Source organism: Polypterus senegalus, chromosome 8, assembly GCF_016835505.1.
Source record: "Polypterus senegalus isolate Bchr_013 chromosome 8, ASM1683550v1, whole genome shotgun sequence".
Classification (NCBI taxonomy): Eukaryota; Metazoa; Chordata; class Cladistia; order Polypteriformes; family Polypteridae; genus Polypterus; species Polypterus senegalus.
In genome coordinates, this window is record NC_053161.1 from 166,292,428 (window position 1) to 166,305,061 (window position 12,634).

The window sequence follows — 12,634 nt, forward strand, 5'->3', positions numbered from 1 at the left end:
GAGTCATATTGGAAGTCTGATGTATATAGATTGAACAGGACCGGAGAAAGTACAGTCCCCTGCTGGCGCCCTGTATTGCTGAACACAATGTCAGACCTGCAGTTCCCAAGGCACATATTGAGGTCTGTCTGTAAGATAGTCCACAATCCATGCCACCAGGTGCGAGTCTACTCCCATCTCAGTCAGCTTGTCTCTAAGGAGCAGAGGTTGGATGGTGTTGAAGGCGCTAGAGAAGTCCAAGCACCACTGCCTCTGTCCAGGTGGGAGAGGGATCAGTGTAGCATATAGATGATGGCATCCTCCGCTCCCACCTTCTCCTGGTATGCGAACTGCAGAGGGTCGAGGGCATTTGTGGACCTGTGGCCTCAGGTGGTGAAGCAGCAGCCGCTCCATGGTCTTCATCAGATGTGACGTCAGAGCAACAGGCCGGAAGTCATTCAGCTCACTAGGACGTGATACCTTTGGGACAGGAGTGATACAAGATGTTTTCCAAAGCCTTGGGACTCTCCCCTGTTCCAGGCTCAGGTTGAAGATGCGCTGTAGAGGACTCCCCAGTTCCAAAGCACAGGCCTTCAGCAATCATGGCAATACACCATCTGGACCCGCTGCTTTGCTGGCACGAAGTCTTTTCAGCTCTCTGCTTACATGGGCTGCTGTAATTGTGGGTGGGGATGTCTCACCTATGCTGGTATCAGCAGAAGGATGGTTGGAGGATGCAGTACTCCGAGGTGAGATTATATTATATTATTATATATACACACACACACAATTCTTACTCCTTGTCTCCTCACCTTAGTTTATGTAATTTACAGTTTTCACTCCTCAGTCCCTCACAGAGCTGATCTACTCCTGAATCCTGCAGGTCATTATAGTCTAACTGCAGCTCAGTCAGTCGTGAATGTGGAGCAGAGAGGGCTGAAGAGAGAGATGAGCAACATCCAGAGGTGAGATGACACGATACCAGGCTGTAGAGATAGAGAGAGGAGGGGAAGACCAAATGTGAAGGTCAGCAACAATTCGAAATTCCTCAGGAAAAAAAAAAAAAAGAGTAGACCAGACCAGGATGGATGGATATATGAGTAGGAAAGGCACTACAGTATAAGAGAGATGGAGAGACAGAGTGCCCTATCATCTACATGGAATGGCACTGTAGGATACATAAATGATAAGGCACTCCATCCATGTATTTATCATACAGTGCCTTCCTCAATCTATCATATACTGCCTCTACCATTAATTTATGAATTTTATACTGCCTTTCTTATCTATGTATCTGTGATAGAGATGCCCCCAACAGGGATTTTTGCCTTGCTTGCTCTCTTGCTTGGAGGGTGGCACGGTGGCGCTGTGATAGCGCTGCTGCCTCTCAGTTAGGAGACCTGGGTTTGCATCCTGGGTCCTCCCTGCATGGAGTTTGCATGTTCTCTCCCGGTCTGCATGGATTTCCTCCCACAGTCCAAAGACATGCAGGTTAGGGGCATTGGCGATCTTAAATTGTGCTTGGTGTGTGTGTGTGTGCCCTGCGGTGGGCTGGCGCCCTGCCTGGGGTTTGTTTCCTGCCTTGCGCCCTATGTTGGTATAGCGGGTTGGATAATGGATGGATGGTTGGATGGAGCACAGACAGACAGAGCGACAGACAGGTAACTACTAGATGGATAGATACTGTACATACATACATACAACAAAAACTCAATTCAGCAAATCAAACCACTCGGGTGAAACTGCAGTCACCACATAAAGTTTAAACTTGGCCTTTCATTCAAAATCTTGAATTTTCCAATCTGTGAAGCTGCCAGAATTAAAACGCAGACACACATTCACTATCTCCTTGTCTCCTCACCTCAGTTTCTCTAATTTACAGTTTTCACTCCTAAGCCCCTCACAGAGCTGATTCACTCCTAAATCCTCCAGCTTGTTGCTCATCAGGTCCAGTTTAGTCAATGATGCATGTGGACAGGACAGGACTGAGCAGAGAGTTGGGCAACATCCCGAGGTGAGACTACAACCGGACAGGCTGTGGAAATAGAAAGAGAAAAGTAAAGCAATGGTGAGTGAGTGAGAGTGAAGGTCAAAACCAGTTGTGTTCATGTATAAAAAAAACACTTAAATTTGGAACACATGTGTAGTCTGGTCAGAAGTCACCACATATACATTAAACAGGGTCTGTTATTCCATGTGCCTTTAATATTCAGATCTATGACGCTGAAAGAATTCAATCCATAAACTCACCACACACACACACACAATCCTTGTGTCCTCACCTCAGTGTCTCCAATTTACAGTTTTCACTCTTGAGTCCCTCACACAGCTCTGTCACTCCCGAGTCACTCAGACAATTGGCAGACAGGTCCAGTTCAGTCATTTGGGAGTGTGGAGAAGACAGGACTGAGGAGAGAGCTGGCAAACATCCAGAGGTGAGATTACATTGACTCAGGCTGTGGAGATAAAGAGACAGGAAATTTCACACCAAGCAAAACTTCTGATATATATGTGGAAAAATACTGATAAAAATAAAAAGTAGCAAATCTCTCTTAAATCTGATAACTTATAAACATAGTATACTTTAAAACATAGCTTTTTATCCCATTTCATATTCAGATCTATGAAGAATGAAATCCATGAAAATCACCACTCACACTTACACTCTCACTCACCTCAGTTTCTTTATTTTACAATTTTTGCTCTTCAGCCCCTCACACAACTGATCCACTTCTGAAACTTCCAGGTCATTGTAGTCCAGCCACAGTTCAGTCAGTCGTGAGTGTGGAGAAGACAGGACTGAGGAGAGAACTGAGCAACATCCAGGGGTGAAAAAGCAGTAACACAGTCTGTGGAGGTAAAGACAGTAAGTAATTTTTTTAAGTAATTTCTCTATGTCTTTCCAGTAAACATTTCTGACCTTAACTTGTCACCAGGCTACTTTAAAAATTGATGTTTTATCCTTTATTGTTTTTAGCATCCTCTACCTAATGTAGACAGTAACAGAGGTGAGGTTTCAGACCCTATGCTCAGGAGCTATGGGGTAGCAGTGCTTTTACTCAAATGAGTACCAATTCTGTAACCTGGACTGACAAGAAAAGGGTGTACATTGAAGCATGCCGGGATCTTTTCTGGCCTGTCCAGAAATCACCTGTCCATCAATATTCCCAGCAGGTTTTGGCCCATCTATGCCCAAAGCTATGAAGCTAGTTTTAAGAGTTTTAAATATTTCATAATGTTCCAAAACATACAAGAAATGTCTCACGATGTAGAGAATGGTAAAACTCTGGCTTGCATTGAGATAAGTCCCACAAGAATCTTTATAATGTTTATACACAAAAGGTGAAATAATGCAAAAACTGCTCAAAAGATCAAAAGGTTGTGCCTAGCAATGTGAGGCAAACAAAGCTCAAATCACCAACCTGGAGGCAAAATTCAAAAACAGAAGGGAAAAAAAAAACCAAACAGAAATACTAGTCCATCAAAGAAAAGCAACACTTACAAAAGAGACTCCTAACACACTCAATAAACCGCTGCTGACTCCTCTATCTGGGCAACTTACTGTAAATAGCCAGAGGGAGGAGCCAGCAACAGTAACTAAGTTGGCCACACCCCTTAAGGTACTACCCACAGAGCACAAGGGAGATAAGAGAACAGCATCTTACACATAGAATAATAGAAATTACATAAACACATGAAAAAAAAAATACTTACAAATAAACAAAGGGGACACAAGAAAGGAAAATATATATATAAACTAGGGAAAAACCTGGAGAAAACATAACCCACAAATCCCGACTCCACATTTATTAAGATATGACTGTGTGCAGGTGAGGCCTGAATCCTACTCGCTAAAAGCCACTTGGGGGTACACTGCCTCACAAGTGAGTTACACTTATCCCTCACCAATTTGGCCATAAATGTCGTAAGCTGTTATCCCAGCTACACAAAACAAGTTTTGCCAACATAAAATCCTGTATCATCTTAGCTATTTCCTAAATACTGTACACAGACAAACAAGTGGAGACCATCAAGTACATTTGTCACCAACATCTCAGTTAGACACTTCTTAAAGGTCGTAAAGGTTTTTGTTTCAACCCCATATCTTGACAGTTTGTTCCGGGTTCCCACAAATCTTGCACCAAGGGCTGAACCCAAGAAGCACTTCTTTGCACAATTTCCACTGGTGTCCTCGAGTGTGCGATTCACCGTTAATCTGAAAGAACTCTGCTGCTCTACCTTACCTATGCTTTTGAGAATTTTGAAGACCAGGATTAGGTCCCCTTACAGCCTCTTCTGCTCAAAGACTAAGGTTGAATTTTGAAAAACTGTCTCATTATGACAGGTCCTTAATCCCATGATACAGCAGGATGCTCTCCTCATAAACAAATGGACAAGAGAATCACAGAGGCCTGGCAGAGATCTTTTTCATTTGTGCAAGATTGCAGCTGTTGCTATGGAGTTATACTGGGTTTGAGTGCAGAATATCCACTTTAAAGTTTGTAAAAAGTCACAGAGCTCAATCATGGACAATTACTGCCTTGACAAACAGCATTCTCCTCAGCATGCAAAAGCACTGGCCTTGGATGAATTTCTTAAACTCTTTACTCACAGCATAACAGCAGCCTCCTTTGGGTAGCTACAACCAGTACGGCTGGAGAGCGATGTAGAATGCTCCGACACTTTTGTAGAATTCCCATTGACATCTTCTGTCCGACATGTGCAGAATATTCTCACTTTCTCTACAAACAGAGACTACTTAATTCCTTATACATTGCTTATTTGTACTCCCCAACTGATCCTGTTATTGAGTGTACCACACAACTAGACTCCATGGCACCATTTTGCCACAAATTAAATTTTCCCTACAGACATTTAGTTGTAATGACATTTAGGAGTCCTGTCATTTGAAGTCAGTAACCATTAACTCTTTCAGGGCTGATGTTGATTTTTGTCGAAATTTAGGGGTAGAAGACGGTAATGGGCTGTAAACTGCGACAAAACTCGCCCATACATTTTAGTTCGACTCTCTTTGCTTGAGTGCACGAGTAGTGAAGAGCAAACAGCCTCTAAAATGGCGAGAGTAAAGCAAATGATAAAAGCAAAATACCCCATGGACGTTTTATGTATTACGGCTGAATCGGACTCAGAGTTTGATGCAAGTGATCTGGAGATAGATATCGAAAACGAAAGTGAGGTACCAGTATCGGCCTATTGGTCAACTGCTGATTGTGATGCTAAACACGTTCGTGTAGCCGATACGCTTACAGCAGCATTCGCCTAGGAGGACCACCACTTATGATGACAAGAGGTACAAACCATATTGCGTCACACTGCCACCATCGCCCACCTGCTGTGCGAAGACGGAGAGGTAGCCAGCCTGCCGTGCGTTCCTGCTGGCCATCAAGCCGCCCCTGAACAGTCACGGCTGCCAAGCGAACAAGCAGCAACAGCAGCCACATCACGCAGCAACAGACGATTTATGTTAATCTAATCTATTTATGACACCAGTGCATTGTGTGCTTTTCGGAAAACTGAGTTTTTTGGAAAAAAATTTAGCCCTCAAAGAGTTAAATTAGGGCAGTTCATGCTTCAGACAGGAGATTTTTGTTATGTAAATCAGGAGGAGGAGGAGGAAGGAAGGAAAGAAAGAAAAAACAGATTTGACAATCTAGCCATGGGAAAGAACAAATTCACTGCAAACATAGAATGTAAATCAAACAAGTTACAAATAGTTTATGCTTAAACTGTGTAAACATACAACAATACCTTACTCTTCTGCACTATGCACCCTCCTTAGCTTGGTTGTACTTCTTGGAAATATTTACTTTATATGTGAATTTGGGCAGAAATCTGACCACAATCCGATCCATGTTACCCCCATCTATAAGCTTGATGTTAGATATCAAGCTGTTACCACCAGGATAGAGAGGAAGCATTTATCGATAAATTGTATTATTCCGTCTATTAAAACGAGTATGCTTCAGTTACCCTGATAGAAGTATAAAAGTCCAGCGACCCGCATCCTACAGCAGAGAAGGGCAAGGTAAAGAAAGTAGGACTCGTACTGAATTATTTCATTGCCAGCATTGCTGAAAGCCAAACAGATAATTGATTAACCAAGTTAACTCTCCTCACTTCCTACAACTGCTTCAGTAACTCCTACCACATCAACTGGTAGGGCCAGTAATGAGTCCACCTTTGATCACCAGTATTGGCTGCCCATAACCATTCACCAAGTATGGAGACAACTGGGGAAGGCTACTCACAGGAAAAGACAGAATCAGTCCTTGAGTTCTTAAGGCCTGTGATAACCAACTTTGTGGTGAGCTCTACTGCCTGTTCAGTCTGCTACCGTGGTGGAAAACTGCATTATAAAGGAAGGCACTTCTTCACCTAATGGTTACAGACTAGCTGCCTTCATGTCCCACATCAGGAGGACTTCGGAGAGAATGGACTTGAACAATAAAAGTCTTCTTGTTAAAGAACATGTGGACTCACTGCAGTTTGCCTATCAGACGAACACTGGAGTGAAATAAGTCATCATCGATCTGCTACACAAGGCTTACTCCCTTCCTGGACAAAGCTGGCAGCGGGATGAACACAACATTATTATATTTTTTATTTCTTCATTACCTTTCAATACCAGCACCCATTCACGTTACGCTTACAGATATGCAGGTGAATAAGCCTATAATTCTATAAGCGCAGCCTAGACTTGTTGCTTTCAAAATTCAGTTGCGTTTTGGCTAGGCTATTAAGAGTAAACAGACACAACCATTTGAGAAGTTTCTTTTACTCACCTCAATTTCTCCAATTTACAGTTTTCGCTCCTCAGCCCCTCGCACAATTGTGCCACTCCTGAATATTCCAACTCATCCTCAAACAGCTTCAGCTCGGTCAGTCGTGAGTTTTCATCAGAGAGTATCGAGGATAGAGCCAAGCAACATTCAGACGAGACTGCGTAATCGGTTAGGCTGTAGAAAACAGAAAAAAGGAAGTGATAGAGAGCCACGGGCAGAGTGAGGGGTTCCTTCCAGTTAAATCCTCACTGCTTTCAGAACTGAATCACAATTAATGAGAAAAGAAGAAACAAACACTTGGAATCAAATAGATAGGCAACAAAATCTGAGTGCGTATGTCTGTGTTCATTTAATAAAGTAAATGCTGTACACTACAAGGTAGCACACAGAGAATCAGTTCTCTAGCATTCACCACTGTCTATAAACGGGTAGAGCAGAAAGAGGCCTGTTGTGTCTTTCAGGAGAACATTTTCATGTTTCTACAAACCCTGTGCTAAGTACGCAAGGCATGAATTCCATAATCTTCATTGCATAGCCATTGGTCAAATATAAAACAAAACATATAAAGTGCAAAGATTGTCTCAAAATTAAAAGAAGTCACCAAAAATAAAAACTGATATGGTCAAGAGTTCACAAAAGTAAAGTAAAAATGTTAAAACAATAAAAACAAATCTCTCTCTCTCATCTATACTAATAAAAGGCAGAGCCCTCACTCACTCACTCACTCATCACTAATTCTACAACTTCCCGTGTAGGTAGAAGGCTGAAATTTGGCAGGCTCATTCCTTACAGCTTACTTACAAAAGTTAAGCAGGTTTCATTTCGAAATTCTACGTAACGGTCATAACGGTCGACAACGTCCGCCATGTTGAACTTTCTTATTCATGGTCCCATCTTCACGAAATTTGGTAGGTGGCTTCCCTGCGCTAACCAAAACCGATGTACGTACTTATTTCAGTGGTATGATGCCACTGTCGGCCATATTGAACTTTCCAATGGTCTTTGTTACTTATGGGCCCATCTTCAAGAAATTTGGTACGCGGGTTCCCAACGCTAACTGAATCCTACTTACGTATATATATATATATATATATATATATATATATATATATATATATATATATATATATATATATATATATATATATATACATATATATATATATATATATCCATAGCCTGCAGCTCGGTCACCGTGTGAGGCGGCGTTGGGTCCTCCATCCCAACGCCTCCAACATTGTTGGCTGCCTGCCTATATAAGACCGTCCGTCGCCGTGGTCTCTTCATTCCCTTCCTTGCTTTACCACGGTATTCACGTCTCCCTGCCGATAACCGCATCCTTTTTATTTAATCCACGGCTTCTCCGCTGTTTTATTGTTCGTTTATTACAATTAAAGTTATTGTGTAGGTATTTTAGACTTACTTTACATTGTTCAGGTACCCATTTCCATTATCATTCCAACCGTACCCCCATTAACATGTCTATCGAAGTGATCACCCATCGATCAAAGAACTGTCACTTACCCGAGTGGTTTCCATGCCCGGAGATGGCACCTACCTTTTCCATTCTCTTTGTACATATTGCACAGCCATATCAGGCTCACTCTTGATATCCGGAGGAACATTGTGTCTTATGTATTGAATGACTGGGACAGGTTCAAGGTGTGGACTGATGACGGTACAGGAGATAATTATACTACACAGGAGCACTAGAAGAGTGAAATGCTTAAGCCCTTCACCTATGGATCTGCATGTGAGTTGATGGCTGCCAGTGAATTGTTTGGTTGTAACTTTCAAGTGTACCGAAATGGCCAAATATTTTACACTTTTGACAACCGCCAATGACTCTTAAACATCTTAGATTGACAGGTGACGATTTCAGTAGTGGACACTTTGATGTTTATGAATGTTTAAACTCTCAAAAGCTGGATGTGAAGTTATCGATGAAACCGGTTGTATACTTACAACGCTTGACAGATGCCGAATGTCTCTTCAACAAAAGTCCTGCAAATACTGTCGTAATTGAAACAAACCATGAAACTCAAACCGATTATGAAAGCAGCAATCCAAGCTGTGAGATTTGAGACAAGATTACTGTTCATATGGCCAACTGTACGTTGCATGCTCAAGAGTAAGCTCAGCGCAGCTTCGTCATATTACAACCGGAGGGCCGAACTCACAATGTGGTATACAAAGAGATCCTTAACAAATAATTATTGGCATATTTTCCCTCAGTTTAAAAAGGTTTAATTTTCTTCTTAATAAAAAACATCTATCTGTATGTCTGTCTGTTGTTCGCGAGAGAACTACTTAACGGATTTAGATTGGGTTTTTTTTTTCTAGAATTTGCTGGAACATTACATTGCGGCAAGTATCAAAGTTCGCTTGCGGTACCGATTTATTTGCGCAAATCCGAGAGACACACAGCAGGCTGAGGCCCTCCTCGCTCATGCGCCAGCCACAGTGCATATACCTTACCTCCACTTGGCTACCGAATGACAGAACTACTTAATGGATTTAGATTGGGTTTTTGTTCTAGAAATTACATGAACATTCTGGTTGATTTTGCAATTTCTCTCATCATGCTAAGTATCATAGATTGCTTGCGGTACCGATTTGTGCAAATCTGAGAGACACACAGCAGGCCGAAGCCCTCCTCGCTCACGTGCCAGTTGCAGTGCATATACCTTACCTCTGCTTAGCTACCGAACAAGAGAACTACTTAACGGATTTAGATCAGGTTTTATTTTCTAGAATTAGCTTGAATATTCTGGTTGATTTTTCGACTTCTGTCATTGCGCCAAGAATTATAGTTCGCTTGCAGGAGCGATATGTTTGCGCTAATCCGAGACAGAGGCTGCGGTCTGAGAGGAGTGGGAAGCATGACATCAGGAGTGGGGAGTCAGTCTACCTCTACGGTTTGGAGCATAACTTGCCTGTGCTTAGTGATACCTTTTTGTTTGTTGATGTTTAAAGTTTGTCCTGTTTCACTAATACGCGGGCAGAGCCATGGGGGGCGGCTAGTTAAAGATAAAAGAAACCAAAATAACTTGCCCAGAACACACTGGAGCACCTGCTCAGCCCATGGAACTATAATTTGCTGGTGCGTAAAACCTGCCCAAACTCTGACAAAACTGGGAAAAGACAATAGCTGGAGTACTCTAAGCAGAACGATCTTTACACACTGCATTTCCTAACACTGAACACAATCTATTTGTAGATCTGATGCCACCTGCTATAGATACAATAATAATCCTTTGTGCTCAGAGACAGTAAAACAAAGTTCATGAAGGTTTTATAACATAAATACATCATCATCTGTTTATATCTCTTCCCGTTTTCCCACTCCATCCAGCTCCTTCTCTAAGTTCTCACCAGTCACATCTGCTTTTGATAATGACCTGCCTTGTAAGATGAGACCGACTACTTGTGTACTGGACCCCATCTCCACCACACTACTTAAATCCCGCCTTCATGCCATAATCCCGACTATTACAACAATAATAAACTCATCCCTTGACTCCGGCTCTGTACTGCTCTCTTTTAAAATCGCTTCTGTTACCCCAGTGTTAAAAAGTCTGGTCTTGATGCTGACAATCTTAACAACTTTTGGCCTATTTCCCACTTACCTTTCCTGTCAAAAGTTCTTAAGCGTGTTGTAGCCTCCCAACTCAACCAATTACTTAACCACTAATAACTTGATGGAACCCTTTCAGACTGGTTTCAGGGTGCGGCACAGCTGTGAAACTGCTCTGCTACAGGTAACCAATGATTTGCTTATGGCAGCAGACTCTGGACAAACCAGCATATTAATTCTATTAGACCCCAGTGCAGCATTTGACACTCAGGTCAGACATGACATTCTACTGTCCAGAATGGAGAACATGCTGGGTACCTCCTGCACTGCCATCGAGTGGTGCAAGTCCTATCTGACTGATAGGCAAGAGTTTGTTAGTCTTGGCAACAGCAGATCCAGCTCAGCGCCAGTCACACAAGGAGTTCCTCAGGGCTCTGTCCTCGGCCCTCTTCTCTTCTGTATTTACAGTGCATCTGGAAAGTATTCATCACTTCACATCTTCCACATTTTGTTACATTACAGCCTTATTCCAAAATGGATTAAATTCATTTTTTCCTCAAAATTCTACACACAACACCCCATAATGACAACGTGAAAAAAGTGTACTTGAGGTTTTTGCAAATGTATTAAAAATAAAAAAAATTGAGAAAGTACATGTACATAAGTATTCACAGCCTTTGCCATGAAGCTCCAAATTGAGCTCGGGTGCATCCTGTTTCCCCTGATCATCCTTGAGATGTTTCTGCAGCTTCATTGGAGTCCACCTGTGGTAAATTCAGTTGATTGGACATGATTTGGAAAGGCACACACCTGTCTATTTAAGGTCCCACAGTTGACAGTTCATGTCAGAGCACAAACCAAGTATGAAATCAAAGGAATTGTCTGTAGACCTCCGAGACAGGATTGTCTCGAGGCACAAATCTGAGAAAGGTAACAGAAATATTTCTGCTGCTTTGAAGGTCCCAATGAGCACAGTGGCCTCCATCATCCGTAAGTGGAAGAAGTTCAAAACCACCAGGACTCTTCCTAGAGCTGGTTGGCCATCTAAACTGAGTGAATGGGGGATGTTGTGATGTAAGATTTTGCATATAACTTGATAAATGTTTTGTATGTCTTTATTTGTAATTTAGTGTTACATTGGTGAGAGGCATTTGTGTTTGACCCAGTTTACGACTTTTCTTTGTAATTTTACGACAGGATTTGGGGGATGTGTCTTAAACCAGTTTGGCGGGTGTTTCTTTGCTAAAGTCTTTCTCTCATCCCCCAAATAAAGCCAGGTTAGCTTATTGGCTGTAGGGCTTGGACAGAAAACCTATAAATTTGCTTGCTCAACCACATTCTCTCTCTAACCAACATATGATGAAGAAGCATCTCTCTTGCTAACCTGTGATGATGTAGAAGTATCTTTCTCTTGCTAACAACTGAAGAAGACCATCACACCATGAACTGAAGAAAACACAATGAAGAGCACAGCTTCAGCCATTTTGAACAGACATGTGGCATAAAGCTGAGCACCAATGATGCCTTAACTAGAGACATTTTAAGTAACTACAAGTCTTTGTGCCACCTGAATTATACATCACCATTTAATCAGGTTGTATGGTTGCCAATATTTAAATGTATTGCATTGCTATTATTTATGAATATTATCAGTAATACATTATTTTATGTGTAACTTAACTCCTGCTTGTCTTTTTACTGAGGTTATAGATATAGAAGGGAAGGTGGGGATAAGTTATATACTGTACACTAATACCTTATAAACAGTGGTAAGTCTGTGAGATTAGGCATTCTAAGGCTACATATTAATAATACAATAGGGGAAAGTAGAGCAATTTATATATTACTCTACCAAGATAAAACAGGGGAGAAGGGCCTTAGTCAGGGAGATGACCAAGAACCCGATGGTCACTCTGTCAGGGCTCCAGAGGTCCTCTGTGGAGAGAGGAGAACCTTCCAGAAGGTCAACCATCTCTCTCGCACTCCATCAATCAGGCCTGTATGGTAGAGTGGCCACACGGAAGCCACTCCTTAGTAAAAGGCACATGGCAGCCCACCTGGAGTTTGCCAAAAGGCACCTGAAGGACTCTCAGACCATGAGAAACAAAATTCTCTGGTCTGATGAGACAAAAATTGAACTCTATGGTGCGAGTGCCGGGCGTCACGTTTGGAGGAAACCAGGCATCACTCATCACCAGGCCAATACCATCCCTACAGTGAAGCATGGTGGTGGCAGCATCATGCTGTGGGGATGTTTTTCAGTGGCAGGAACTGG

General features: G+C 42.2%; 1 protein-coding gene across 2 annotated transcripts in view; it reads right to left on the reverse strand.

Annotated features, from left to right (window-relative positions):
* Positions 1 to 12,634, reverse strand: part of LOC120534440 (NACHT, LRR and PYD domains-containing protein 3-like) — a 53,202-nt gene that overhangs the window by 3,409 nt on the left and 37,159 nt on the right. For both annotated transcript variants that reach the window (XM_039762012.1, XM_039762011.1), the window contains exons 7-11: positions 6,783 to 6,956; positions 2,655 to 2,828; positions 2,262 to 2,435; positions 1,841 to 2,014; positions 792 to 965 (exon numbers count right to left, since the gene is read on the reverse strand). In XM_039762012.1, the coding sequence (XP_039617946.1) occupies positions 792 to 965; positions 1,841 to 2,014; positions 2,262 to 2,435; positions 2,655 to 2,828; positions 6,783 to 6,956 (870 nt within the window). The remainder of the gene's footprint in view (positions 1 to 791; positions 966 to 1,840; positions 2,015 to 2,261; positions 2,436 to 2,654; positions 2,829 to 6,782; positions 6,957 to 12,634) is intronic.